This window comes from Bubalus kerabau, chromosome 10, assembly GCF_029407905.1.
Source record: "Bubalus kerabau isolate K-KA32 ecotype Philippines breed swamp buffalo chromosome 10, PCC_UOA_SB_1v2, whole genome shotgun sequence".
Taxonomy (NCBI): Eukaryota; Metazoa; Chordata; class Mammalia; order Artiodactyla; family Bovidae; genus Bubalus; species Bubalus kerabau.
The window spans coordinates 42453848-42481315 of NC_073633.1; the positions used below are offsets into that span (position 1 = coordinate 42453848).

At 51.4% G+C, this 27468-nt stretch overlaps 1 protein-coding gene across 2 annotated transcripts; it reads right to left on the reverse strand.

The window, feature by feature from the left end:
* Positions 1-9003: 9003 nt before the first annotated feature.
* On the reverse strand, positions 9004-27370 carry PLA2G4F (phospholipase A2 group IVF). 2 transcript variants are annotated; one of them, XM_055537472.1, is made up of 20 exons: positions 25729-27370; positions 23012-23084; positions 22287-22423; positions 22068-22196; positions 21605-21645; positions 21349-21391; positions 20815-20881; positions 18126-18292; positions 17929-18033; positions 17701-17738; positions 17376-17511; positions 15156-15292; positions 14710-14932; positions 13865-13979; positions 13510-13647; positions 13311-13418; positions 12143-12337; positions 11703-11869; positions 10998-11184; positions 9004-10704 (listed from the first exon to the last, which is right to left on the reverse strand). In XM_055537472.1, the coding sequence occupies exons 1-20, from the start codon at positions 25855-25857 to the stop codon at positions 10484-10486; spliced, it is 2556 nt and encodes an 851-aa protein (XP_055393447.1). In that variant the 5' UTR covers positions 25858-27370; the 3' UTR covers positions 9004-10483. The 2 variants fall into 2 exon arrangements, with proteins under 2 accessions (XP_055393447.1, XP_055393448.1); XM_055537473.1 differs by having other exon boundaries at positions 24079-27370.
* Between the last annotated feature and the right edge of the window lie 98 nt (positions 27371-27468).

Below are 27468 nucleotides of genomic sequence, written 5' to 3' on the forward strand. Positions count from 1 at the left end.
GGCCTAGTCTATGTCCCTAGTCCATTTCCTCTGCCACTCCAATAACTCAGTCATCCTTTCTCCACTATCTATAAACCTCTAAAACCTCCTCCAGACTCTCAGCTGATAACCTCAATTCCTATTTCACTGAGAAATAGAAGTAATTAGAAATAAATTCACCAAATTCTACCAGCAACCTACAACCACGCCATGTCCCCAGCCTTCCCTTTTGCAGCTAGAAGCCAGTTGTCCATCTCTGATCTAAGGCCAAACCACTGACTCGTCCACTAGGTCCCATCCTCTTTCCCCTACTCAAGGACATCGGTCTAGAAATTTTTCTTTCTCCCTCCTGCATCCTCTACTCTTCCTGTCTTGGATCATACCCATGAATGAGTACACATGCAATAATTCTTCACTCTCCAAGGAAAAACTCTTTTGCTCCCCCCATATCACATTCCTTCAGCTACTTACCTACTTCTCTGTTCTTCTACACTGCTTAGACTTTCAAGAGCTTTACCTACACTGTATCCAATTTTTCTCCTCCAATTTCCTTGAACCAGTCAGGTTTCTGTCCCACAGCTCTACCAAACTGCTCTTGTCTAGGCCCCCAGTCAGCACCCATGGCTAGTCCAGTGATGAGCTCTCAGTCCTCACCTCACTTGACCTCTCAACAGCATGTGACACAGGTGATGGAGCTCTTATTGAAATGCTTTTATCCCTGGCTTCCTGGACACCACAGTAACCTGGTATTTCTCCTACCGCACCAGCCTGCTCCCTCTCAGTCACCCTTGCTGCTGCTTTTCACCTTCCTGATCTCTCAAAACCTGCATCAGTTCACATAGCCAACAGGTTCCAGAAGAGTCCTGGACACCCAGCCCGTTCTCCAGCTGCTGTTTCTCCCCACCTACCCCATTCCTGCACTCTTGGGCTCTCCCAGCCTACAGTAGGGTACTTCTAGCTGCTAATGGGTGATGTTCTCTGTGGCAGCTGGAAACACCAGGACTTTATGCTGGTACAGGCTTGGCAGCAGGTCCCTGGCCACAGTGTCCCTAGTGAAAGGGGATCTTAGGTCTTGGACCCCCACGCTGCCTCTCATTCCTGGATTTCCTGGGGTCAGCCTGACCCCACAGCAAGCCTTCTCTGATGGGAAGCTGTTTGTCCAGACGCAGCTCAGGACTAGATTCTTGAAGCTGGGCCTAATCTGGGAATGAGAGATCCCTATCTGTGTCCAGATAGGGGCCCCGTCACATGCAGGTCCCCTCGGTAGCTGGCACACGGGACATCAGGAGGGACCTGAGAAAGCAGACTGCATGTAATGTCTTGCTCAGAAGAAGGCACAGGTGAAGAAAGGGGGGTGATGAGAGAGGCATCTAGGCTAATGCCCATCAGGGGCTCCCTCTGGGCATGAAACTGCAGGTACGCCTGGGAGCCACATGCCAGTGGCTTTCCTTGCAAAAGCAAGGAAAGGGGCTTGTGTGAAGGCTTTGTTCCAGCAGATAACGCAAGACTGTCATGGCTGAGGAAGGCCAGGTGTCCCCTTAAGCCTGTACTTCCCACCCCTCATGTTACAATACTCCTCTGCAGTGATGTCACTTGCCTGGCTCAGAAGGGTAAATGGACCAGTCTTCAGGGAGCTGAAGGAGGTGGCTAAGAGGGCTGCAAACCCCCAGGCCCTGACAGCCACCCTGAGGACTGAGGAACTCGATGTCTCATTCAGGAATCTCAGAGAACAGCAGCCACTGGCTGGGACACCCTGCCCTTGGCTACTGGCTGCCTCTGCTCTCCCGCTCCAACCCCTCCACCCCGGCTCTGGCTCCACTCCAAGCCCAGCTCTAGACAGAGAGACTTGCTCCCTGGTGGTGGCAGCAGCAACCCCACAGGGATGGGGCCTTGAATCTGCCCAGCTCAGCAAGGCAAGGATCTGTGAGGACATCAGGGCTCCACCCTTGGGTGGCTTCCACGCTGAGGGCTTTTTCTTCACCTCTTGGATGTCAGCCAGCACCACCAGGAACTTCTGGTACAGCTGATAAAACAGAGAGAGAGCACACGCGTGTGTCCACACAGAAACACATGGACCTGGGAGAAGATGGACCACCTTCTCCTAGGCCAGGAAGGAAGAAGGAAAAGAGGAAGATTCATAGAGCAAAGACAAGGGATGAGTCCTGTCAAATGTCCCTAGATGGCTAGATCCTCCCCCCAGCCTAGGGGAGGGTTGGGGCTGGGGACAGGTCACTCTGGTCAGCATCACCAGCCTTACCCCCAGCCATGTGGCAACAGCAAGTCCAGGTCTGAGCTAGGTTGCTCTGAATGTACCTGGCAGGGTATGGGGAGCTATGAGGACCAAGTCATTTAGGACCAGCCAAAAGACCACTTGTCTGCAGCTCAGAGTGACTCAGTTCAGTTCAGTCACTCAGTCATGTCCAACTCTTTGCAACCTATGAACCACAGCGTGCCAGGCCTCCCTGTCCATCACCAACTCCTGGAGTCCACACAAACCCATGTCCATTGAGTCGGTGATGCCATCCAACCATCTCATCCTCTGTCATCCCCTTCTCCTCCTGCCCTCAATCTTTCCCAGCATCAGGGTCTTTTAAAGAGTCAGCTCTTCACATCAGGTAGCCAAAGTATTGGAGTTTCAGCTTCAACATTATCCTTCCAATGAACACCGAGGACTGATCTCCTTTAGGATGGACTAGTTGGATCTCCTTGCAGTCCAAGGGACTCTCAGGAGTCTTCTCCAACACCACAGTTCAAAAGCATCAATTCTTCGGCACTCAGCTTTCTTTATAGTCCAACTCTCACATCTATACATGACCACTGGAAAAACCATAGCCTTTTTTTTTTTTTTTTTAAACCATAGCCTTGACTAGATGGACCTTTGTTAACAAAGTAATGTCTCTGCTTTTTAATATGCTGTCTAGGTTGGTCATAACTTTCCTTCCAAGGAGCAAGCATCTTTTAATTTCATGGCTGCAATCACCATCTGCAGTGATTTTGGAGCCCAAAAAAATAGTCTGACACTGTTTCCACTATTTCCCCATCTATTTGCCATGAAGTGATGGGACCAGATGCCATGATCTTAGTTTTCTGAATGTTGAGCTTTAAGCCAACTTTTTTACTCTCCTCTTTCACTTTCATCAAGAGGCATTTTAGTTCCTCTTCACTTTCTGCCATAAGGGTGGTGTCATCTGCATATCTGAGGTTATTGATATTTCTCCTGGCAATCTTGATTCCAGCTTGTGCTTCTTCCAGCCCAGCGTTTCTCATGATGTACTCTGCATATAAGTTAAATAAGCAGGGTGACAATATACAGCCTTGACGTACTCCTTTTCCTATTTGGAACCAGTCTGTTGTTCCATGTCCAGTTCTAACTGTTGCTTCCTGACCTGCATACAGGTTTCTCAAGAAGCAGATCAGGTGGTCTGGTATTCCCATCTCTTTCAGAATTTTCCACAGTTTATTGTGATCCACACAGTCAAAGGCTTTGGCATAGTCAATAAAGCAGAAATAGATGTGTTTCTGGAACTCGCTTGCTTTTTCAATTATCCAGCGGATGTTGGCAATTTGATCTCTGGTTCCTCTGCCTTTTCTAAAACCAGCTTGAACATCTGGAAGTTCACAGTTCACGTATTGCTGAAGCCTGGCCTGGAGAATTTTGAGCATTACTTTACTAGCATGTGAGATGAGTGTAATTGTGTGGTAGTTTGAGCATTCTTTGGCACTGCCTTTTTTTGGGATTGGAATGAAAACTGACCTCTTCCAGTCTTGTGGTCACTGCTGAGTTTTCCAAATTTGCTGACATATTGAGTGCAGCGCTTGATTTGAAATAGCTCAACTGGAATTCCATCACCTCCACTAGCTTTGTTCGTAGTGATTCTTTCTAAGGCCCACTTGACTTCACGTTCCAGGATGTCTGGCTCTAGGTGAGTGATCATACCATTGTGATTATCTTGGTCGTGAAGATCTTTTTTGTACAGATCTTCTGTGTATTCTTGCCACCTCTTCTTAATATCTTCTGCTTCTGTTAGGTCCATACCATTTCTGTCCTTTATCGAGTCCATCTTTGCTGAAATATTCCCTTGGTATCTTTAATTTTCTTGAAGAGATCTCTAGTCTTTCCCATTCTATTGTTTTCCTCTATTTCTTTGCATTGATCTCTGAGGAAGGCTTTCTTATCTCTTCTTGCTATTCTTTGGAACTCTGCATTCAGATGCTTATATCTTTCCTTTTCTTCTTTGCTTTTTGCTTCTCTTCTTTTCACAGCTATTTGTAAGGCGTCCTCAGACAGCCATTTTGCTTTTTTGCATTTCTTTTTCTTGAGGATGGTCTTGATCCCTGTCTCCTATACAATGTCATGAACCTCTGTGCATAGTTGATCAGGCACTCTGTCTATCACATCTAATCCCTTAAATCTATTTCTCACTTCCACTGTATAATCATAAGGGATTTGATTTAGGTCATACCTATATGGCCTAGTGGTTTTCCCCACTTTCTTCAATTTAACTCTGAATTTGGCAATAAGGAGTTCATGGTCTGAGCCACAGTCAGCTCCTGGTCTTGTTTTTGCTTAGCACCTCTTAGAAAAGAGCAACCAGCCAGTGCTGAGAGCAGACAGCCTGCCAGCTGCTGTGCTCAGCATATCTCCCACCTTGTCTCATTTCACCCTCATGGCTCCTTGTAAGTGGCCCTTGAGAACCTTAGTGAGGCTGGCGGCTCTCAGACCAAGAGGTTCCTTATCCTTTTGTGTGCCAGAGTTGACTGGTCCTACGGAAGTGAATGGACATCACCTCAGATTGATAGTGCATTGGGGGACTAAAAAGTACCCTGGAGATCAAAAAAGAAACTCAGGTATTATTCATAGAATAGAACTTTATGCAACAATATAGAACAGTCTTATGGACTCTGTGGGAGAGGGAGAGGGTGGGAAGATGTGGGAGAATGGCATTGAAACATGTAAAATATCATGTATGAAACGAGTTGCCAGTCCAGGTTCGATGCACGATACTGGATGCGTGGGGCTAGTGCACTGGGACGACCCAGAGGGATGGTATGGGGAGGGAGGAGGGAGGAGGGTTCAGGATGGGGAACACATGTATACCTGTGGCAGATTCATTATGATATTTGGCATAACTAATACAATTTTGTAAAGTTTAAAAATAAAATAAAATTTAAAAAAAAGATAAAAAAAATAAATAATACTTAACTTTAAAATTTTTATTTTTAATTGGAGGATAATTGCTTTACAATATGTTGGTTTCTGGAGAAGGCAATGGCACCCCACTCCAGTACTCTTGCCTGGAAAATCCCATGGACGGAGGAGCCTGGAAGGCTGCAGTCCATGGGGTTGCTAAGAGTCGGGCACGACAGAGCGACTTCACTTTCATTTTTCACCTTCATGCATTGGAGAAGGAAATGGCAACCCACTCCAGTGTTCTTGCCTGAAGAATCCCAGGGACGGGGGAGCCTGGTAGGCTGCTGTCTATGGGGTCGCACAGAGTCGGACACGACTGAAGCGACTTAGCAGCAGCAGCAGCAGCATGTTGGTTTCTGCCATATAGCAACATGAATTAGCTTTAAGTATACACATGTCCCGCTCTTGAACCTCCCTCCCGTCTCAACCCCATCCCACCCCTCTAGGTTGTAACAGAGCACTGGTTCGTGCCGCCTGCATCATGCAGCAAATTCCCACCGCCTGTCTGTTTTACATGTGGTAATATACACATATGTTTCAGTGCTGCTCTCTTGATTCGTCTCACCCTTTTCTTCCCACACTGTGCCCACAAGTCTGTTCTGTATGTCAACATCTCCATTGCTTCCCTGCAAATAGAACATCTAACTTTTTATTATTTAGGATGTACAATTTCTGATTTAACCTAAACTTTTTCTTAAAAAACAAATTCAGAAAATGTACTGGGTAACTGAAAATTGTTAATTTTTTAAAAAATGCTGGGGAGTGATCTCAGTCTGTCCTCTGTCCTTCATCTTGAAACTGGAATTCTTCTTTGTAATATTTTACATACCCCTTGCAACACCAAACCCATCAGATACAAACAGGTTAATAAATTCATAACGTTTCTTCAAGGCTCTGCGGGTCAGTCTCTAGAACTACATCCTTTGCACCGCCTCCCTGAGCCCCACACTGCCACCTGAAGGCCACCATTGCCATTGCATGGCCAGTGACCTGACCAAGAGCCATCTCAGCTGGGAGCTTGTACATAACCCTCTTAGTGATGAAATGACAACCAAGAATTACCAAATATATAAAGAAAGCAAAGCCCATGAAGGGTAGGCAACAGAGAATCTTCCCCAAGGAAACTGTTCACTTAACAATCAGTAAATTTCCATCAAATGTACATATTAACACCATCTGAGGCAAGCAGTCAAGCATTTCCATGCAATGAAAACAGGTAGTTTCATAAGATCTATTTGGGAATTTAAGCAGGGAAATGTGACAGTCAAAAGTTAAACCCATCCCCCAGAAGCTGGATAGAGGAGCAGACTGCCCACAGGTGGAGAATGTATTTATGAACCAAAAAGTCATGCAAAGAAAAGTTCCAGAATGCCACACAAATGAAAAAAATTGAATATGTAAAAAGAAGTTTAGGGATACAGAGGATCCATTCATATATTTCAGTATCCATTTAATAGGAACCCAAAAAGAAAGAATGAAGAGTAGTGTTTTGATAAAATTGGCATATAATTTCTTAGAGCTTCAAAAAGACATGAATCTCAAAATCGAAAGAGCTTACTCATTTTTTCAAGTTGTAACTTTAGAAAAATCATAGTGAAACTTTGAAAATCAAAGACAAAGAGAAAACCCTAAAAGTTAGGTACAGATAAATTACCTACAATGGGATGAGAATGCATCTGACATCAGGCTGCCCAGCAGCAATATCCAACACAAGGAAAATAAAAATCTGAGTAAATGTAAGTCTGAACCAAGAATTCTTCCCTCCTCTCGACTGTTCTAAGTCAGGGCAAGAAAAGCCAAGTCTAGACATATCAGGACTCAGAAGATTTATATTCCACAGATCCTCCACTATCAGTTCAGTTCAGTTCAGTCGCTCAGTTGTGTCCAACTCTTTGAGACCCCATGGACTGCAGCACGCCAGGCCTCCCTGTTGATCACCACTCCCGGAGTTTACTCAAACTCATGTCCATTGAGTCAGTGATGCCATCCAACTATCTCATCCTCTGCCATCCCCTTGTTTTCCCACCTTCAATCTTTCCCAGCATCAGAGTCTTTTCAAATGAGTCAGTTCTTTGCATCAGGTGGCCAAAGTATTGGAGTTTCAGCTTCAGCATCAGTCCTTCCAATGAATATTCAGGACTGATTTCCTTTAGGATGGACTGGTTGGATATCCTTGCAGTCCAAGGGACCCTCAAGAGTCTTCTCCAACACCACAGTTCAAAAGCATCAATTCTTTGGCGCTCAGCTTTCTTTATAGTCCAATTCTCACACCCACATATGACCACTGGAAAAACCATAGCTTTGACTAGATGGACCTTTGTTGGCAAAGTAATGTCTCTGCTTTTTAATAAGCTGTCTAGGTTGGTCATAGCTTTTCTTCCAAGGAGCAAGCATCTTTTAATTTCATGGCTGCAATCACCATCTGCAGTGATTTTGGAGCCCAAAAAATAAAGTCTGTCACTGTTTCCACTGTTTCCCCATCCATTCGCCATGAAGTGATGGGACCAGATGCCATGATCTTAGTTTTCTGAATGTTGAGCTTTAAGCCAACTTTTTCACTCTCCTCTTTCACTTTCATCAAGAGGCTCTTTAGTTCTTTGCTTTCTGCCATAAGGGTGGTGTCATCTGCATATCTGAGGTTACTGATATATCTCCCTGCAATCTTGATTCTAGTTTGTGCTTCATCCAGTCCAGCATTTCTCATGATGTACTCTGTAGAAGTTAAATAAGCAGGGTGACAATATACAGCCTTGATGTACTCCTTTCCCGATTTGGAACCAGTCAGAACAAGATCCAGTTTACCCCTTAGTCAATCTCTCCCATCCAGAAGCTTCCATAAGCCTTTTACCCTTCTCCATCAAAGGGCAGATGGACTGAAAACCACAATCACAGAAAACTAACCAATCTGATCACATGGACAACAGCCTTGTCTAACTCAGTGAAGCTATGTGCCATGCTGTGTAGGGCCACCCAGGACAGATGGGTCATGATGGAGAAATCTGACAAAACATGGTCCACTGGAGAAGGGAATGGCAAACCACTTCAGTATTCTTTCCTTGAGAACCCCACTAACAGTATGAAAAGACAAAAAGATAGGACACTGAAAGATGAACTCCTCCACTATAGAACTATTCAATTTTGCACTTCAACAAAAAGAAAGATAAAACCAAAAGGAAGACAGGAGGTCAAAGGAGAAAGTCATAAAAGATATGCAAACACCAGCTAATCAGATAGCCTATCTGAGGAGCAATGGTCCCTGGGGAGGAGGCAGGAAAGACCCAAGCTGCCCCACCCCACACCAGCAAAAAGCACTGGCCCTTTTGAGGCCCAACTCCCTCAGCCCTCCTGGTTCCCATCCAGCTAGAGGCTCGGATCCAAGGCCAGGCTAGGGCCACACACTGGGATCTAGACACCTTCCTCCCAGTCGGAAACCAGAACTAGGGTCTTCTTCCCAGAGTCAGGACAGGTGAGGCTTTGTCACATAGGTTCCCTGATTAAAAGAGGAATAGTGACTTGGGCCCTGGATAGCATGCGTATCTGTGCATGCGTGATTGAGGGAGAGAGAGAAGGGGAGAGAGAGAGACAGATCTAGGCAGAGGCAATAGCCAAAGTGAGTAGTCCTGGCAGCAGAGGATTGTTGAATGAGCAGTGAGTACAGTAAATCCCCAACGTGCGAACAAGTTCCATTCTGAGAGCATGTTTGTAAGTCCAATTTGAACGTTAAATCCAACAGAGTTAGCCTAAGATACCCACCTAACACAATTGGCTATATAACACTGTACTCTAATAGGCTTATAATACTTTTCACACAAATAATACATAATAAACAAACATAACAAAGAAAACCTTTTTAATCTTACAGTACAGTACCTTAAAAAGTACACGACAAAAGCTGGCATACAGGGATGGGCATTGAGTGAACAGGCAAAAAGAGTTACTGACTGGATGAGGAAAAGGAGGTGGGAGACAGTGGAGTGGAATGATGGTCAGCACTAGGAGATGGAAGGCAAGCTGCAGTTTCACTAGGGCCTGATGCTGATGGAATGCACGTTCGTATCTTTGAAAGTTCACAACTGGAAAGTTCGTGTGTCGGGGACTTACTGTATGGCAGCTGGGCCATGGAAGGGCCCCAGGCAGCTCAGCACCGGGTGGGACAGCAGGAGGAGAAAGAGGCCACAGAGGCCCTGGCCAGAGGGAGAGGGCCTGAAGACCCCCACACCAAGCCCAGTCATTGTGGATCTCCTCTCCACAGACCAGAAATCTGCCAGTGCTGGAGAGGCTTCGGGTGTTTGGAGGGTCCCTTGTGGGTCGGAAGAAATGATAAGCAGAGGGAGAGGGAAGTAGATGGCCCAGATGGCAGGACACACCTGTGAAAAGGCGGGAGCCCAGGCTCTGAGTTCCCAGCTGGGCTCTCTACCCCTGCGCATCCCCGGCAGCTGACAGGCGCTCACAGGCCAGAGCCACATGCTAGTTCATATTTGCTCTGCCCCGATAAGTGGGTATGCCCTCTAGACATACTCATTTAACTTCTGGGAATGGTGAGACTGTTTGCTCAAGGTGGCAGCTGTACACCTGATAAGAGGATGTGACCCCAGTTTAAAGAGCAAAGATGGGGAATTAGCGTGGGGAACCTCCAGCTGGAGCCCAGCCAGGAGGGGAGATCATCCCACAACCTTCAGGAGGCTGAGCACAGAAGGGTGGGGAGCCATGGGGCAGGCAGAGGAGGCTAGAGGTGAAGAGGAATTAACAGACAGGACCCTGGGGTGAGTGACCCCGATGGGCAACCGATGTGGTCCCCCTTTATTCTGGATGCCGTTAGCATCCAGATGCAGTGGGGCGTGGAGGGATGGTTAGGGCTGGGACTGTTTGCAGGAAGTGTGGATTGGATGGACACATCTTTGCTTCTGGTGTCAGTTCAGGGCAGTAACCTGCACTCAGCTCTCACAGCGCCCCTTCTGTTGAGGGTCTGAAGACCTGGTCCCTGTGAAGTCCTTCTGTGTTTGGCATGCGCTCTGGGCCACGATGGTTGCCTGAGTCCCTCCACACACTCCAATGTCAGATGAGAACTGTTCATGTCTGCCATACATCCCCTCCCCGACACACTACCTCCTCCCAGAAACACAGGGGAGAAGGGACCACCAAAAGTCCAGATTGCACCCTGGAGGAACATCCCCAGGTCCTGGGGACCTCAATGCAGGTTCCAAAGAGATGAGAAGCATAAGCCCCGCAGGGTCTGCTGCCCCTCCCCCTACCAAGCCCTGGTCTGGAGCCCAGGGTCCCTCCTCTGTCCCAGTCCCTCAGCTCCAGCCTGGGTCAGCCTCCAGTCCTGTCCCCAGTCTGTCGCCGGTCTAGAGCCAGCTGGAGGGCCTTCCGCACAGTCTCCGCATTGTTCAGGACATTGTATCGGCTCAGGGCCACCAGCTGCTCAAACTCTTGGGGCTCGTAGGTGAAGTTCATCATGCCATAGGGAGTGTCTGGCCCATTGATGACAAAGTCCCCACCGGCCTTCTCCTCAGCCGTTTTTCGCTCCACACCTGTGATGGGACATGGAGAGAGGCCGGGCTAGGGTACTCTGTGGCTAGGAGTTGCCAATCCAAAAGCCTACCTCCCCAGGACATCCAGCTGGTTCCATGGGTTCTGCTTGGGCCCCCATCTCAGCTCTCTCACCTACCAGGAGGAGCCGGGCCAATGTGCATGCTGAGTCCAGGAAGCAGAGGCCAGCTCGGGGCCTCCAAGAGGAAGGCTTTCATACATCGTCCTGGGGACAGCACCCCCCTCACCAGCCCAGGGCTCTGTGGACCAGACCCAGACCCCAGGCTCCCCTCACCTGGGGCCAGGTGTGTGCGGAAGGTACGGTTGACCAGAGGGAAGTGCAGTATGATGGGTGAGCTTGGGTCCTCAGCCTTGGCAAACAGGTAGCACTCGTGGGGTTCCTTCATGTCCTCCGGGGACACCTCAATCCTGGGGAAGGAGATGCCTCGGTCCAGGCAGTACTTCTCTGTCATCTGTAAGACCTGAGTAGGGATGCTGACTTGTGCACTTCTGACCCTACCTGAGGCCCCCTGGACTCACACAGGCCCAGGCTTCGACGCCAGCTCTGCCTCCCACCAGCCAAGTGACTTTAGGCAACAGAAACAGATCCCACCTCCAAAACCCCACACGGCTGGAGGGAGCCGCTGACCGAGACTCCCTGGGGGGGCCCTGCTGGCTCTGTGGTTACCATTGTAACCAAGGGACAGCAGACCTAGACCCAGGCCCAGACAGAAGCAGGGAATCCATCAGAAACAGCATGGGCCAGAACAGCAGTCTCCTCTTTACCCGGATAAAGGCTCCCGAGGACTCTCTTTGGCCGCCTCTCCTGACTCTCACTCTCCCCCATCACCTTCCAGATGGGGAGACCAGAACTGCTAACAGTGTTCACAAAGGTGCTCGCCCACAGCTCAGAACCCAGGCCCTCCTTAAAGGGCGATCCCTCAATGCCCAGCCAGGCTGCTGTAGCAAAGACCCATCCCCCACCCGCCCTGCACTTTACCTCAAAAGGGGCATCCAAGGAATAGTCGAAGGACAGAATGAGGTCCATAGCTCTTTGTGGCTGCAGGCTCAGCGGGAATGGGGAGTTGATGGCAAAGCCTCCGTCCACCAGGTATAGACAGTCTCTCATGGGAGTGAGCTGGTTGGGGAAGGCGTCTGGATGCAAATCTGCACAAAGACAAAGGCTTGCGTTTTGCAGCACCCCTCTTCTCTTCGCCCCTCTCTGTCGAGAGCTCTCCTCCTGCCTCTGACAGCCACGGGGTCTCCCATCTCAGCTCCCAGCCCTGCCTCCCCAGCACGGTCAACACAGGCCTTCCCCTGCCCACCCCTCGGGGCAGCCAGAGGTCCACCCCAACCCTCATCACGGTCAAAAGGCAGAACTGGCCTCAGAGAGCCGCAGGCACAGGCAGTAGGTGGCACCCTGCCCAGAGCAGCACCCACCTTTCCAGGCCACAAACTCCCTGCCAGACACATAGTCCTCATGCAGGTAGAGGCCCCGGGTGAAGTTGGAGGTCTCGGCTGAGGTCAACCGGGAGGTGCATATGTCCAGCACAGCCTGATAGAAGGGTCCCTGAGGTGTGAAGAGCCTGGTTCTCAGCCGCCCTGGATCATGAAGCTGGAGCTCTTGGGAGTCATCTAGATGGAGGTGGGAGGGTGAAATACAGTGACAAGTGGTGCCCTCCTTTGCCCAGTGGTCCTTGTGCTTCATAGAAGCCTGCTTCATCTCCCCATACCCCTCCTCTTCCCCAACCCCAACTCCCAGGCCTCTGACCACTGCTTCCCAAACTTAAATGACTTTTTCTTTCATGGTCCCCACATTTTGAAAGTTGCCTATGACACAGCATGTATTAAATACCACCTACGCTTGAAGCTGCATATGCAACTTCCGGTTAGAATTGCACCCTGCTGAGCAATTATCACATGCCATGCTGGCCACTGTGCCGGGCATGGGTTTGCAGAGGTGGACAGGCCCGGCCCTGGCCCTCCAGGGCTCACAGCAAACCGGGGAGAGTCACATAAAGAGGTCATAATGGTGATAGTGCCCTAAGGTCAGGACCACATGGGATGTGCATACAGTTCTACGGGACTCTGGCGGTCAGACCCTTTATCAACCTGGGGGGGATGCAGTGGAACAGAGATGCCTCCTGACAAAATAATGTCTGAGCTGAACTTTTAGAACAGGGCAAAAGTTACCCAGGGAAGAAAGGTGGGGAAGGTATTCTACGTAGCACGAAGCTCATGGGCCATTTAAAGAGTGGGCTGAAGGGGAACCCTGAGGTGGGTGAGCAGAGGATCAGCCAGCTGCCTAGTAGCCCCAGATTGATCTAATTGAAGCTCAAATGGAGAATTTTAAAGGCACAGGCTTATCACAGAGCACTCACAGCTCCCACTCCATTTTCTGACATGGGCCCCCCATCCTCCAGCCTCTTTATAGACCTCTGGGCATCCAGAGACCCTAAGCCAGAAGATATTTTCTCAGTACTTCTCTGAACCAAATGGGACATCCAAGTCCTTCTCCCTCATTCCTTAGGCCTCTGCCAGGGTCCTGTTGCTGGAAAGAGGTATTGGGGGCTGGGGGTGGGCTTGGTTGGGGGATCTCTGCTCTCACCTGTGATGTTCACACTGTCTTTGCGCCAGTCTAGGAAGCTGAGGCCCCGGCCAGAGGTCTTCAGGAAGATCTCATCCAGGCTGGCTGCAAAGGCGCTGCCCCACATACCTAGGGAGAAAGGCAAGGCCCCAGGTGCTTACAACCCCTCCACCCACTTCACAGAGCCTGCCCTGTCCCCAGCCCTCCCACCTAGACGTACCCTGCAGGTAGCAGATGCGGGACTCGGGCCGGAGCTGCAGCAGGCACCCCATGAAGAAGTCTGAGCCAAAGAGCTTGGTGGGAACATACGCGCCGTACTTGGGGAAGCCGACTTCATGGGGGGTGAACTCGCACCACTCTGGGAGCCGAAGTGAAGGGAATGTCACTAGGGGCTTCTGACTAGGAGCCCATGGTTCCCCACCACCCTTGTTCCAGAGCAGGAATCTTTGCCTTGTCCAGAGCAGGGTGCAGGAGGCCCACTGTGCTGCTCCAAGGCACCCACCTGTACACCCGGCCTCTTACACCCGCCCCCACCATTGCCTCTACCTGCTCCCTAGGTCCCCACACCCTGGCACCTGCAAAGTCCTCCCCACTGATGTTGCTGCGGACGTTGACACTGGCATAGATGGGGTAAGGGTTCTGGCCCTGGCTGACTGCCTCCTTCTGGTCAGACAGCTTGGCAGGATTTTCCTGGTCAGGAAAGAAGGGAGACCGCTTGGCCTTTTGGGAGTTCCCTTCCCACAGCCCTGTGCCACCCTGCACAGTATGGTGTGCTCCCAAGACTTCGCTTGCTAAGGGTTGTAATCTAGAGACAACTCTGGAAAGGACAAGCTTTAGGCTGCAGCAAAGCGGAGGCCACTGTGGACTTTGTGTGGTTCCAGGGCCTGTGGGAACACCCTCCCCCTTTCTTCCCATTCAAGAAAGCACATCAGAACCCAAGGGAGTCAAGTGACATTTTTAAAGGAACAACTGAAAATCCACTCTACTTTCTTTTAAAAAGTAAATCACTAGAAAACATGTATTCCTTTCTTAGAAATAAGATATCACTTTCACAACTAACAGCCCCACAGCAATGGGCCAGGACCCATAGGTCCCCAGGGTCCTAAGAACTTCACTCAGCTCTCATCTCACTTCCTAGTGTCTGCTGGGCCTGCAGTTCCAGAAGAAATCCCCAGGTGATGTGCATCATGCCTGTTTGACCAGTGGGCTGGAGTGGCATTCTTCCTCAACAGCAGGTTGGAATCATTTAGGACACTTTCAAAGCAGATCTGAATTAGGGCTTGACAACTCACCAACCAAAACCACCATCTCTGGAAGTGAGGCTTAGGCGCTAAGTTTTTGGAAAGCTTTAGTGGAACTAAGTGCTGATGGGGTAAGGTGGACAGGAGCCACGTTCATTTATTACCTACTCATCTCTTACCTCCTGGTACAGGAAATATTCAATGAGAAGGCTCCAGAGGTCAATGAGGGAAGTGCCGTGGCCGCTGCTTTCCCGGATCCTCAGTTCCTGGGCGTAGTACTGCAGGCGCTCCGTGGACATTGCCCCCATCTTACTGCTGCACACCCGAGACTTGGCACGCTCAACAGGGCCCTGCAAGGCCACCTGGGACCAGGCGGGGTCCTGGTAGAGTGTGGAGATGCACCTGGGTATGGAGGGAATTAGGGACAGGGAGGCATAGCAAGGGGATAGAGAGATGCGGGTGTCTGCGAGTCACCCCCTCCCCCATCCCTTGCACTGACCTGCACCACCCACTCAGAGGGCCCTGTGGACTCTGTCCCTTTCTGCTCCTCCTCACCAGATCACCAGGTCATGCCCCTGCCCCTTCAGAGCTCTCCTTTATTTTGTCCTGCCCCTACCTCACTTACCAGGTGGACCCAGAGACCCCGCTCAGGTAGGTCACAGTGTCCAAGAGGCCGAGCTCCTGTAGCCCAGCCAGGCTGCCATACAAAGATGACATGGCTCGGGTTCCACCTCCTGAACCCAGCACGGCCACCACCGGCACCTGGGCACAATGATAGTCATGATACCGTCTACTCCTGAAAGGTTGTTGTTGAATCACGCGAAGACACCAAGATTCTTGGCCCCCAGAGGAGAATTCAATCTGGGGCCAGAGACGAGGCTTGATCGCTCAGAGCTTTTGTGTAATCAAGTTTTATTAAAGTATAAAGGAGATAGAGAAAGCTTCTGACATAGGCATCAGAAGGGGGCAGAAAGAGTACCCGCTTGCTAGTGTTAACAGTGAAGTTATATACTCTCCAATGAATCCAAAGAATGTCTGGAGGTTGTAAAGACCTCATCAGACCTACTCCCATAATTTACATTTTAAGATAACAGAAGGTTTAATCCAGAGACTGTCCTTAGGCAAGATACATTATTGTTATATAATCCTAAGGAATGTGGAGAAAGAAAAAAAGTTTGTCCTTTCTTCCTCCTTGAGAATTCCAGACCCCTCTCTCTTTGGGAACCCCCAGACTCCTTATCAACCTGCCTAGGAACTGACTCTCTCACTCCCACTATTGCTCATCTGTTATTGCTTAGCATATCAGACACTGGTCTAAAAGTCTTGTGTTATCTCACCAAATCTTCAAAGCAACCCAATGGCATCCCCACTTTACAGATGAGGAAACTGAGGCTCAGGATGTTTAGATACTGTGTCCACAATCATACCAATAGTAAGTACTAGGCTATCAAACTGATGCAGTAGAGCCTCAGAGATGGCTCTTAACATTATACCAGGAAAGTATGTACCTGAGAGGTATATTGGATTTGCTCAAAACAGCAAAATCAAGGTTTCTCAACTTTGGCACTGTTGGTGATTTTGGGCCAGATCATTCTTTGTTGTAAGGAACTTATTCTGTGTGTTATAGGATGTTGAGCAACATTTCTGGCCGTTACCCAGCAGATGCCAGTAGCATCCCCCTCCCCTCCCCCGGGGGTGGTGACAAATGTCCCCTAGATGGGTGGGACATGAAGTTACCCCCAGCCGAGAATAAGAACTGAAGTGACAAAGGCCAGCATGCGGCTTGGACCTGGACCAGACACAAGAGGTGCCCAGATGTCTTTTTAGGATCAGAGGGGCCTGGTGGAATCAGACTAGAAACTTTTTGGCTCCTCAAATTTTCCAGGAAGGTCTGGTTCATTCCATCCGGGGCTTCTGGTTCCTTTCCCTGTTTTTCCTTTCTTCTCCTGTCTTGAAAGAAATGCTCTGTGGCTGCATTCCAACAAGGTCACTGTGCCTTCAGAGGGCTGGAGGAGGCAGAGGGCCTGTTGGCAGGCCTGTGCCCTTTCTACCCTCTGCCCACAGAATGGAGACCAGGTGCAGGGCAGGCATTACCAAACCAGAAGTCTAGGCTTGCTCAGCTTGTCAGCGCCAGGCACAGGAGGAAGCCACTGCTCGTTCCTAATCTACCCCAGGTCTCCCCCTCAGCACTGCCTTTCCCCCTGCCTCCCAGACACAGGCTCCCACGGAGCCTCCGCTTCCAAATCTCTTTGTCTACTCTTACAGACTGCATTGTGTCCTTGCCCCTGCAGCCTCCCGCGGAGATGGGTGGGAGGCCCAACAAGGAGGTAATATAGATTATGTGAGGTGATAAGGGTGGGACCTTCATCCCATAGGACTGGTGTCCTTGTAAGAAGAGGAAGAGAGAGAGACTCCCCCAAACCTTTGCACATGCACAGGGGAGAGGCCATGTGAGGGCCCAGCCAGAAGGTGGCTGTCTACAGTCAGCAAGAGCAGCCTCATCAGATGCCAACCCTGATGGCTCTTTGATCTGGAACTTCCAGCCTCCAGGCTAGATAATAAATGTCCATTTTTTGAGCCACCAGTCTTGGGTGTTCTGTTATAGCAGCCAGAGCAGACTAATAGAGCCCCCTCAGCTGAGGCTGCTCAGCCCCCATTATGTATGGGGTCCTGACTCTCCTGAGCATGCCTGTCAGCTCAGGCAAACAGGCCGGCTGCCTTCCTCCGCTGGTCCCCACACTTCCTCAATGCTTCCTGTCACCTCCTAGCCACACAGTCAGTCCTCTCAAGGAAGAAGTTGGAATTGGTCCCAGCCACTCTGGGGCCCAGCTCCTCCATTCCATACCTGGCTACTATCGGGAGCGTGGCTCAACCCCAAAGCCTGCTGAAGGGCCTTGGACACGAGCTGCTTCCTCTTCTCCAGAAACTCCTTCTCCCCATCACAGAGGTCGAAGCCAAGACGCAGGTCAAGGTCTCCAGAGCTGCCTCAGATGAGGTCGGGGGTGGGGTATTGGGTGATGGTTCAGTGGAGGAGAGCCTCCAGCCAAACCCATTTTCACAGGAGCAAACAGATGCACACTCCAGGGAACCCCTCAGGAAGACCCCACAGGAACCAGACACCCCCAACTCCCAGCTGAGCTGAGTCAGCAGAATAGCCCCCACTGCCTCACCTCATCTCTGCCTTCACACTCATGGCCACCTCCTGGCCCTGGAAGAGACAATGGCCCATCACCAGAGCACTGAGTGGGACTCAACACTGGTTGCTCTGGTAACTGTGGCCCGGATGTGGACACTATGACTGAGCCCCAGGCGGGCCTTATCTTGACCTCCTCCCCCTGACCCTTTTTGGTGGTGACAGAGCAGGCAGGGATCCCTCAGGCACCTGGAGAGGGCCTTACCTCCCCCAGGGCCACGACACACTGCTGCTCCTGGCCTAGGGTCAGAGATGAGAGCAGGATGCCAGGCTTGCTGGTCTGGGACTCCTCCTTGGCCCTCGGGTCGCCCTGCAGAGAAAACACTCAGAGTGGAGGGAAAGGGGCCTCGTCCAAACTGGACTGATTTTGTCATTCGCTCCTTCCCAGGCCACGTCACTCACCTGGACCCTGAGCTTCTCTCCTAGGCCCACCTCCAGCCTGGAGCTGAGTACTGGATTCACGTGGAAGGTGAACATGGCTGGGACGCCCATCTCCGTGGGAGGCTGCAAGGGCAAGAGCTGGGGCTTCTCGTAGGCTCCAGGCACTGCCAGCTGAATCTGCCTAGGGCCTGAGAGCAGAGGGCCCAGGTGAGTGCCAGGCGAGGGGGTGAGGGTGGGGTGTGTGTGGCTCATGATGGTGGCACCCCAGCAGCAACTCCCCTTTTCTTCCCCTTGGAAATGTCAGCTCATCACCCTGCTCACTCTCTGACACCGTGTCCCACAGATAAGGTATCACAAAAGACACTCAGGGTCCTATAACCTGTCCTGGTCAGAACTGGGAGCTGTCATTGAGTGAAGAGCTCCTGCTCAGGGCTTATGGGGCTGATGATTTTGAGATTATTGTATTAAGTATATAACATGCTGCTGCTGCTGCTGCTAAGTCACTTCAGTTGTGTCCGACTCTGTGTGACCCCATAGACGGCAGGCCACCAGGCTCCCCCGTCCCTGGGATTCTCCAGGCAAGAACATTGGAGTGGGTTGCCATTTCCTTCTCCAATGGATGAAAGTGAAAAGTGAAAGGTAAGTCTCTCAGTCGTGTCTGACTCTCAGTGACCCCATGGACTGCAGCCTACCAGGCTCCTCAGTCCACGGGATTTTCCAGGCAAGAGTACTAGAGTGGGGTGCCATCGCCTTCTCCAATATAACATGAGTGCCTGCTAAGTTACTTCAGTTGTGTCCGACTCTTTTGCAACCTCATGGACTATAGCCTGCCAGACTCCTCTCTCCACAGAATTCTCCAGGAAAGAATACTGGAGTGGGTTGCCAATTCCTCCTCCGAGGAATCTTCCTGACCCAGGGATTGAACCCAAGTCTCTTATGTGTCCTGCATTGGCAGGTGAGTTCTTTACCACCACCACCTCAGAAGCCTGGTATAAAACATATTTTTTAAATATATATATAGGATCATATTATAATGCTGCTGCTGCTAAGTCGCTTCAGTCATGTCCGACTCTGTGCAACCCCATAGACGGCACCCCACCAGGCTCCTCCTGGGATTCTCCAGGCAAGAGTACTGGAGCGGGTTGCCATTGCCTTCTCCTCATATTATAATGATCCTATATTAATTATTACATTAATTACCAGTTTTCAACAGGTACTTTCCCCTCTGTTACCCTGTTCAAGCCCTGTTGACTGTTTTGGGGCAGGTTTGTGGCCAGAGAGAAAGCAAATAAGCTGCATATTTTTTCTGAAGCATAATACCTTGTGAGAACAGAGAGGGTTTGCAGGGGAGGTAGGAGGAGGACGTGGGTTCATGGCACAGAGAGGACAGGACTGGGGAAGCAGAGGAAAGCTGGCCCTGCCTGGGTGAGGCCAGCCTGGAAGGAGGCAGGGAGAGGCCTGGAGGCCCAGGAGCAGCAGGGCCTGCCCTTGACTCTGCAGCTTTCTGGAGAGCAAGCAAGACCCCAGACAGAAAGAACTACAAACGACAACCACGAAGAGGGGACCAGACAGACCCACAAAAGAGCCCCAGATCCCAAACACTCAGGAGCAGAGGTTCAAATGGAATCCCTTTCCCTATATGCCTTCTTTGGCACCAAATGAGACCTGAGACTTGACACGAGCAGGGGTGGAAGGAAATTAAAGAATAAGCGATACTTCTATTCACACCACAGTTTTCAAGCTGAGACTAACATGGACTATTCACAGAAACAAACAATAAAAGCTGTGGTGGGGGGAGCAAACAGGTCCTGGGTGTCACAGACCTGGGCCCGGGTCTACTCCATCACTTATTGACTGTGTGACTTTAAGCAAGCTTCTTTGAGCCTCCGTCTCATGAATTAAAAGAGAGTAATGACTGTACCTATTTTGCAAGGTTGTTGTGAGGATTCAAAAATAAAACACTATAAAATGCTTAGCCCAGTGCCTGACTCATAGAAAGTGCCTGATGTTACTGGGGCAGCACTTCGCCCGGAGGCCCAGACTCCCAGCGTCAGAGAGACCTTAGCTGCCACACAGGCTCCGCTCCCCTCCCACACCTGGGCCCCCTCCTGAGTGCCTGCCTTCCGTGACAGACCGCAATGGCCCCAGTTCTTCACTTCTGGAGGTCTCACTCTTTGCCATGTGACCTCAATTCCTCCCACTAAAGAAGCCACTGTATTCCTCGCCCTCCAACTTAGAATCAGTCTTGTGCTTGTTTTGGCTAACAAAATGTTAGTGAGTGGCTGTGATGTAACCAAAGATTCGAAAAGCTCTTGCTCATCTGGACTTGCTCTCTTGCACCTCTGCAGATGTCTTCAGGACACGCCCGGGCTTGTCCACTGGTCACAGAAGGTAGACAAGGGACATGGGAGCCGAGCCAGGTCACCCCACCAAGTCCAGCCTAGATCAGCCCTGCCCCAGCTGACTCCAGATGTGTCTGCCACAGAGATTTTGTGGGTATTTTTTGTACATCAGTAGTTGAACTGATACAGCCACAGTACTTGAATATTTCCAGAGATTCACTACTTTCAGAGGCAATCCATTTTATCCTTGGTCAGCTTTAAGCAATGAAAGATTAAGGATTTTCTGCCTAAGACCCATTTTCTTGAAACCAGCAGCCTCCAATCCCCCAGGAGAGAAGGCAAGACCCCAGGCCCCTGGGCAGACTCACCATGCTCTAGATGTGGGGCTGTCCCGTCGCCCCTGAGGGTGCCCTGGATTCTCAAACACGGCTGAGCCTGAGGAAAGCAGAGGGCTGTGGGAGCCAGAGCATCCATGGGGCCCTGAACAGGGCCTGAACCAGGAGAGAGGGATGGAGGGCTCTCTGGGGAAAGGTTGACCTGACATCCTTCCTAGGGCCTGTGCCTTATGAGCAGGGGTCTTCTGCCACAACCCCCTCCCAGGACTCAGAGGCAGTGGCCCCTGGAAGGAAAGCGGGAGGAGAGGAGGGGCCCCAGCCAGTGGCTCCTTGGCAGTCTCAGAAGCCAGGGGCCTGAGTGAGCAGAGTGCTGTGCCCAGGAGAGAAGGCTGTCTTCTGGGCTATTCCCTCAGGTGGAGGCAAGGTACCCCCTTGTCCCTGGAGATGCCTTCCCCGCATGTCTCCCCTTGAGTGCCCTTCAGGCAAGTGGGCATGATGGGCTCAGTCATGGACTCCTCAAAGCCCCCCCAAGCCCTGAAGATCCCCCAACTGGTCTCCCCTACTCACCACCAGGACCCCATTAGTGATGACTTCAGGTGCAGGCACCTGGCTGCAAGGAACACATGAATCCCTCAAGATGACTGTTATTATAATAATGTAACCAAAGCAGTTGAAGAACTTAGGGAGCAGGGCAGGTCTGGGGTAGGGGTGGGTGTCAGGATCAGGACCTCCCGTCTCAGGCCAGGTCAGCGCAGGACCTAGTAATTGGGAGCTGGGAGGGTCTCAGCCTAAACGGGAGGGTATGGGCTCCACTGGAACTCACCTCTTCTCCAAAACAAATTCCACCTGCAGCTCGTGTGACTCCTACATGGAGGGAGCAAGGGAGCACCAGTTTTCGAAGTACTCCCAGAGCTTCAGGACCTTCCCCCCCACCCCCAGTCCTACTCAGCTCCAGGGACTAGAAGGGAGACTGCTGTCGTGGCTGCTCATGGGCCCAGGGGTAGTGGCATCACCACCAGGAGCTCCATCCATTCAAGGCTGTGGGCAGGTATTTTCTAGACACTGAGGATTCATGAGTGACAGAGACACACAGAGTCCATCCCCTCGAGGAGCCCACGTGCTGGCTTCACTCAGGGAAGGAGTGTTTGCAGGAAAGCTTTGTGGGACCAGGGCTGCAGGATGGAGGAGGTTTGTCCTGGAGGCCTGGCCCATGCTGACCTGGAGACCCCTGTGCCCAGCTCCTCATCTCCTCGGGCTGCGCCCCCTGCCCAGGTGGGGCGGCTCACCTGCTGGCTGAGGGGGAAGGTGTGTCTGTGTGGTTGGCCTGGCTTGAGGCTCCTCAGATCAAACAGCAGCAGGGAGAGCTGGTCATTGTCCAGGATGTCCTTGTCATAGAGGGTGAGCTCCAGGACATTCTGGGGACAGTGTCAAAAGGGGGGGACCTGAGACGGGGCAGAGGGCAAGCATCTGGGAGGAGACCTCCCCCTCCGCAGCCCAGCCCTCACCTTCACGGCACCATGGATCCGGTAGTGGAAGGTCTCGTTCCACTCGGGGTCGCTGCAGTTGGCCACCACCCTGGTCCGGGAGGGGCTGGGGGATGCCGAGGGCAGCCATAGTTGCACATAGCAGTCAGCTTTGGACACTGTAGGTAGGATGGACAGGGGTCCTCAGCCTCTAGCTTATGGCAGGAAAGGTTGCCTGGAGGAAGCTGGGGCTGGGTAGGAAGGGCAGAGAGGGGAGGGGAGGCTGCCCTTGGAGCAGGCTGGGATGGGGAGAGCCCATGTCTTTGACTTTGACTCCATCTCCACCAGGGAGACTCCTCCCATTAAACAGGATGGAGATTCTGTGGTGACCAGTTGAAGAGATTATGTGACAGCACAGCCTATCCCCAGAAAGGGCCTGATGCAGAGAACGAGCTCCAAGCTCCCGCCCAGCGTGAGCCTTGGAATGGAAACCCCTAGAGAGCAGACAGTGACTTCTGGCAGCAGCGGGCCTCACACGCTCACCCAGGCTGGCACTGCTCCATGTGCTAGACTCAGGGAGGAGTCAGTGGTCTGCATATTCCCCTCCCCTCCAGCTCCTGGCTGCCTGGCCCTTGGGCTCCCTCACCAGACAGACCTCCATCCACTAGACTCTAAATACGCATGTGCACTTCTGACCAGCCCCTGTTGAGCTCTGGGGAGGCCCCAGGGAGAGGAAGGGAGAAAGCGTGGCATTAGGGGTCACTCACGCAGGTCTGTGCCCTGGATATTTTTGGCCCTCAGCACCTTCACCTGGAGGTCATAGAAGGGGTGGGTCTCCCGCTGAAAGGACAGAACGACTCAGTTCCAGGAAGCCAGCTGTGGGGCCCACCTCAGGTTTCCCTCATCCCATCACAGAGCATCAGGCAGCCTGGCCCAGGGTCACTGATATCCCTGTGCCAGGAACCCAGGAGGCCTGGGCAGGTGAAGCACTGGGAGCTGAGCCCATTGGTGATGAATGTGACCTTGAAATCAGTCAGGCCAGGGTCAAAACGAAGCTGTACTACAGACTAGCTAAATGACCTTGGGCAAGTAACTTCATTTCCCTGTGCTTTAGTTTCCCTGTCTCTAAAGTGAGTGTTAAGATGATAATCTCATAGGGTTATAGTGAGTTTTAAATGAGAAGTCATACAAAGTGCCCAGCATAAGTGTTTAATACATTAACTAATTATCTTTAGTAATTATGTTTATTGTGCACCACAAGCATGCGGCTCTCCTGACTATAGTAACGCTGCTATAGCTGAACAGCTGAAGTGAAACCTCGAGTAAAGTGTTTAGGAGATTATCAAAAGAGAAAACTGTGACGAGCTGCACCCGCCAGCTCCTGACAAAGGCTAAACGATGGCCCAAGAAGGGGTGGGAGGTGAAGGGAAACCTAGAGTCATGCAGCTGGTACTGGTCTGACAAGTCACTAAGGAGACTTGGGCAGCTTGGGCTCAGTAGAGCAGACTGCAGCCGCCCAGGAGTGAGACTCTCCTCCAGACCCCAGCGAGCCCCTCACTCTCACCACCCCCTCAACCACCAACCCCCCAACTCTACAGCCAGGCTAACCCAACCAGCTGCGAGTGTCACATCACCTCGCCCTCCACTTCCTAAGCAGATGGGACCATTTTCAAGATTATTGTTTGGCCAGGTTCTCCAAGCTCTACCAGGTAATATGGAGCGAATTGGTCCTGGCCCAGATCCAAATGCATTCCCGGGGTTGGCCCCAGTCTCCACAGCGGACTGGGCTCCCAGAACTTCTGTCCACACCCCCAGGGAAGATCAGGTACTTTACCCGCCACTGCTCGCACTGAGGTCCCCTCTTCTCTCGCTTCTGTAGCTGCACTGCACCCAGGAAGGGCAGCCCCTTGCTTGTCAGCCACCTGGGCCAGAGCACCCAGGGCATGGCCAGGTAGCCCAATTCCTGGCAGGAAATCCTGCCTGCACTCTGGCCACACTGGCTGCTGGCTCAAGTCTGACAGGTAGCTGGGGTGGGGAGGGTGGAGCTGGCTGCTCCACTGAGCACTCTTAACTGGGGCTGGAGGTGGGGTTTGACATGCTCCAGGAAGTGCCTGGAGCCCAGTTTCCTGTCAGGAGGGACTTCAGACCCTTTCCAAGAGGATGCAGAACGGGCAATCTGGTTCCCAGTCCCAGCAGCCCCTGGTTATCAGGGGGCTGCTTATGGAAAATCGATGCCTGAGCCCTAGCCCCAGATGACTTGATTTAGTGGGTATGGATAGAACCCAGGTGTTTGCATTTCCAACAAGCCTTTGAGATGATGCCAACACAGGTGGTCCAGGGAAGAGCAGCCAGCAAGTGCTGCATTAGGGGCCCAGTCTCCACCAAGCCACCAGAAAATCCTAAAACCAACACCTTTCAAGTCCCACCTTCCACGCAGCACTTAAGCAGAAACTTGGAAATCTCTGGTGTCGTGTTTCATCTGAACTCAAAGTATTCCTAATCTCTCAAGGTCCCCCTCACTTGTTCTTCAAACCTTGAGGGGGGCACTGCACTAGGCCCTGGTCCAAAGGTGAAGAGGGCCCGACGTCATCCTGGACAAACTCAGACTCCTGACTCCCTGTGGCTTCTGCCCAGGTGCCCTTCCTGAATCAGTGGAAATGCCAGGATGGTCCAGGGACAGAAGTAGGCATATGGCCAGGTGGTATGGATAAGGGCAGGCCAAAACTGGTCCGCTTGTCCTTAAGCTACTGGAGATAAAGGCTTCCGAGTCCCCTCTGACCATCGTGAGCCCGAGGCTGCAGATGGTGTGTGATGTCCCCCTTTCCATGGACCACAACCACCGAGGTGTCCAAGATAGGCACCTTTTCTGGAAGAAAGGATCTCTAGGGCAGCGAGTTGTTGGGAGATACATTTCTCTTCCTCAACCAAGATCCAGTCATCTCCACTCTCTTTCCCGTGGCACAAGTTGGAGACTGAAAAAATGACATTCCAAATGAAGTGATTCGACTCCAAAATGAAACCCACAGGCAAGTGCAGACCAGAAACTCCCAGAACGGCTACTGGCCAGGTCCCAAAGGGGAGTGCCTGTTTCTGCTCAACTGGAGCATGAGGTCAAGAACCTATGCTGGGATCTCAGAAATGGTGTCCCACCCTCTTGGTGATCTGTACACAGCAGGGGAGACTGAAGAGGGCAGGGGGCACAGAGCTAGCTGGGGGCAGAGTCAGCCAGGCCTGGCAGCCAGGGCTCCTGACAGATTTTCTAGGTTGTTACCACACCTTCTCCTGGAAGCCATTGGCCCCATGCCTCAAGAAAGTCAAACCTCTTAGTCCCAGATGTTTTTCATTTTGTGAGAACTCAGGGTGGCCAGAGATGGCTCTCAAGGACACAGAAAGAACAGACTGCTGTTTTGAAGCTGGTCAAAGTGGACCCACACTTCACTTCTCAAACATCCCCCAGTCCCTTACTCCCACCAATTCCACTCACCATGCACTTCCCAGTCATTCTCAGCTGCAGGAAGAGGCACGAGGCCCTAACATGTGAAGTGAAGGGGAAACAGTTTGGATCAGCTACAGCTGCGGTGTGTCTGACACTTTGTGATGAGATGTTCTCCATGCGTAGAAGGAAATGGCAAGCCACTCCAGTGTTCTTGCCTGGAGAATCCCAGGGACTGGGGAGCCTGATGGGCTGCCGTCTTATGGGGTCGCACAGAGTCGGACACGACTGAAGCGACTTAGCAGCAGCAGCAGTTCTCCATGCATGCTGTCAACGCAGCAGCTACACACTAGCTGAACTGGACAACACAGATCAAGATAGTGTTACACTGATTTTTTTTCTTAGTCACTAATTGGATTAGTCTTTCCATTCTTTTTAAAATAATTTTAAGCTATAGTTTCTTTTTTTAATTTAAAAATATTCACGGCTGCACTGGGTCTTCACTGCTACTCTCTAGTTGTGGTGTGTGGGCTTCTCTTGTTGCGATGCTCAGGCTTCAGTAGTTGCAGCGCGTGAGCTCAGCAGTTTTGGCACATGGGCTATTTAATGCTCCACAGCATGTGGGATCTTCCTGGACCAAAGATCAAACCTGTGTTCCCTGCATTGGCAGGCGGGTTTTTAACTAATGGACCACCAAGATTTTGATTGTTAAATTGGCATTTCATTGTTATTTTCATCAAATCCCACAGGAAAGGGGTTGGGGGAGAAGAGACCCAGACAGGCTTGGTTTCTTACTTAATGATGTTTATTATGAGAGCTCTGCCAGTCCTCACCGTAGTGCGTTCATCTCCAGCCTTCGCCACACCTCCGTGGAGGGCAGAGTGTCTAGGGCAGGAGAATGGAGTTCGGGAAAACTTGGTTGTTTATATATTCCAGCAGGGAAGGAAACACATTTTTTATTCTATTGCTTCAAACACGTGTGCCGCACAGGTGGTGGGAACGGGAGGTGCACACATGGAGGCCAGGAAGGCAGGGCGTGTGGGCTGGGGCCAGTTTCAGCTGCTGCTCCAGAGGAAACTCAGCCTGGTGCTCAGAACTGGTGCAAATGGGGCCCAGGGTGGCCCTGCTTCTTAGGAGGGGCATGGCCAGTGGGATGTGGATCTTGTGATGTGCTGTTTGGCCTCCCAAACCTGAGCAGGGTCCCCCATCTCTGTGAACAACGTTGATGGCTCTTACTCTTGTCCCTTCAGACCCTCCATGGAGGGTGGGCCTGCGAGGAGCCTCGTCTACACCACCAGCAAGTCAGGCTACAGCACAGGCCCCAAACAGCACGATGCTGCGCTTTAAAAAGGATCTCAGCGTGTCAGGGACAGGCCACCAGAGCAGTGTCAGTATCGGGCGCTGTCACCTACCCTCAAAACTGTTGGACTCTGGGGTCATGGTGAGTCTCTAGGCCCCCATCGAGGACAGGACAGGGTGCGCTCCCTGTGTGTCTTCAGCCTGCAGTGCTGGGGACTCCGCCTGTGGGCTCTGGGGCCCTACAGGAGGCGGGGTCTCCTCTGAACAAGGGCTCCCCCAAGTTTGGCGGTGAGTTTTGTCAGGAGCTCCTGAGCTCTAGCAGCATTCTCGGCTCTCCCCGAGCCCCCCACAAGCACACCCAACATCATCATTGTCAGTTTCTGATCTGATCGTTTCCTGCCCTGGGGGGGCTGGAGGATGAACCTGGAGCAGGAGCCTCTGCAGATGTCTGCCAAGAGGTCACATAGCCAGGGCAGCCCACCCTGAGAGCTA

Excerpts from the sequence above, each read along its gene's own strand:
- PLA2G4F (XM_055537472.1), bottom strand. The coding sequence starts at position 25,857 with ATGGAGAACATCTCATCACAAAGTGTCAGACACACCGCAGCTGTAGCT. Across the intron at positions 21,646-22,067 it reads CCTTCCCCCTCAGCCAGCAG|GAGTCACACGAGCTGCAGGT; the intron begins GTGAGCCGCCCC and ends CCCTCCATGTAG. Across the intron at positions 21,392-21,604 it reads GAATTTGTTTTGGAGAAGAG|CCAGGTGCCTGCACCTGAAG; the intron begins GTGAGTTCCAGT and ends TGTTCCTTGCAG.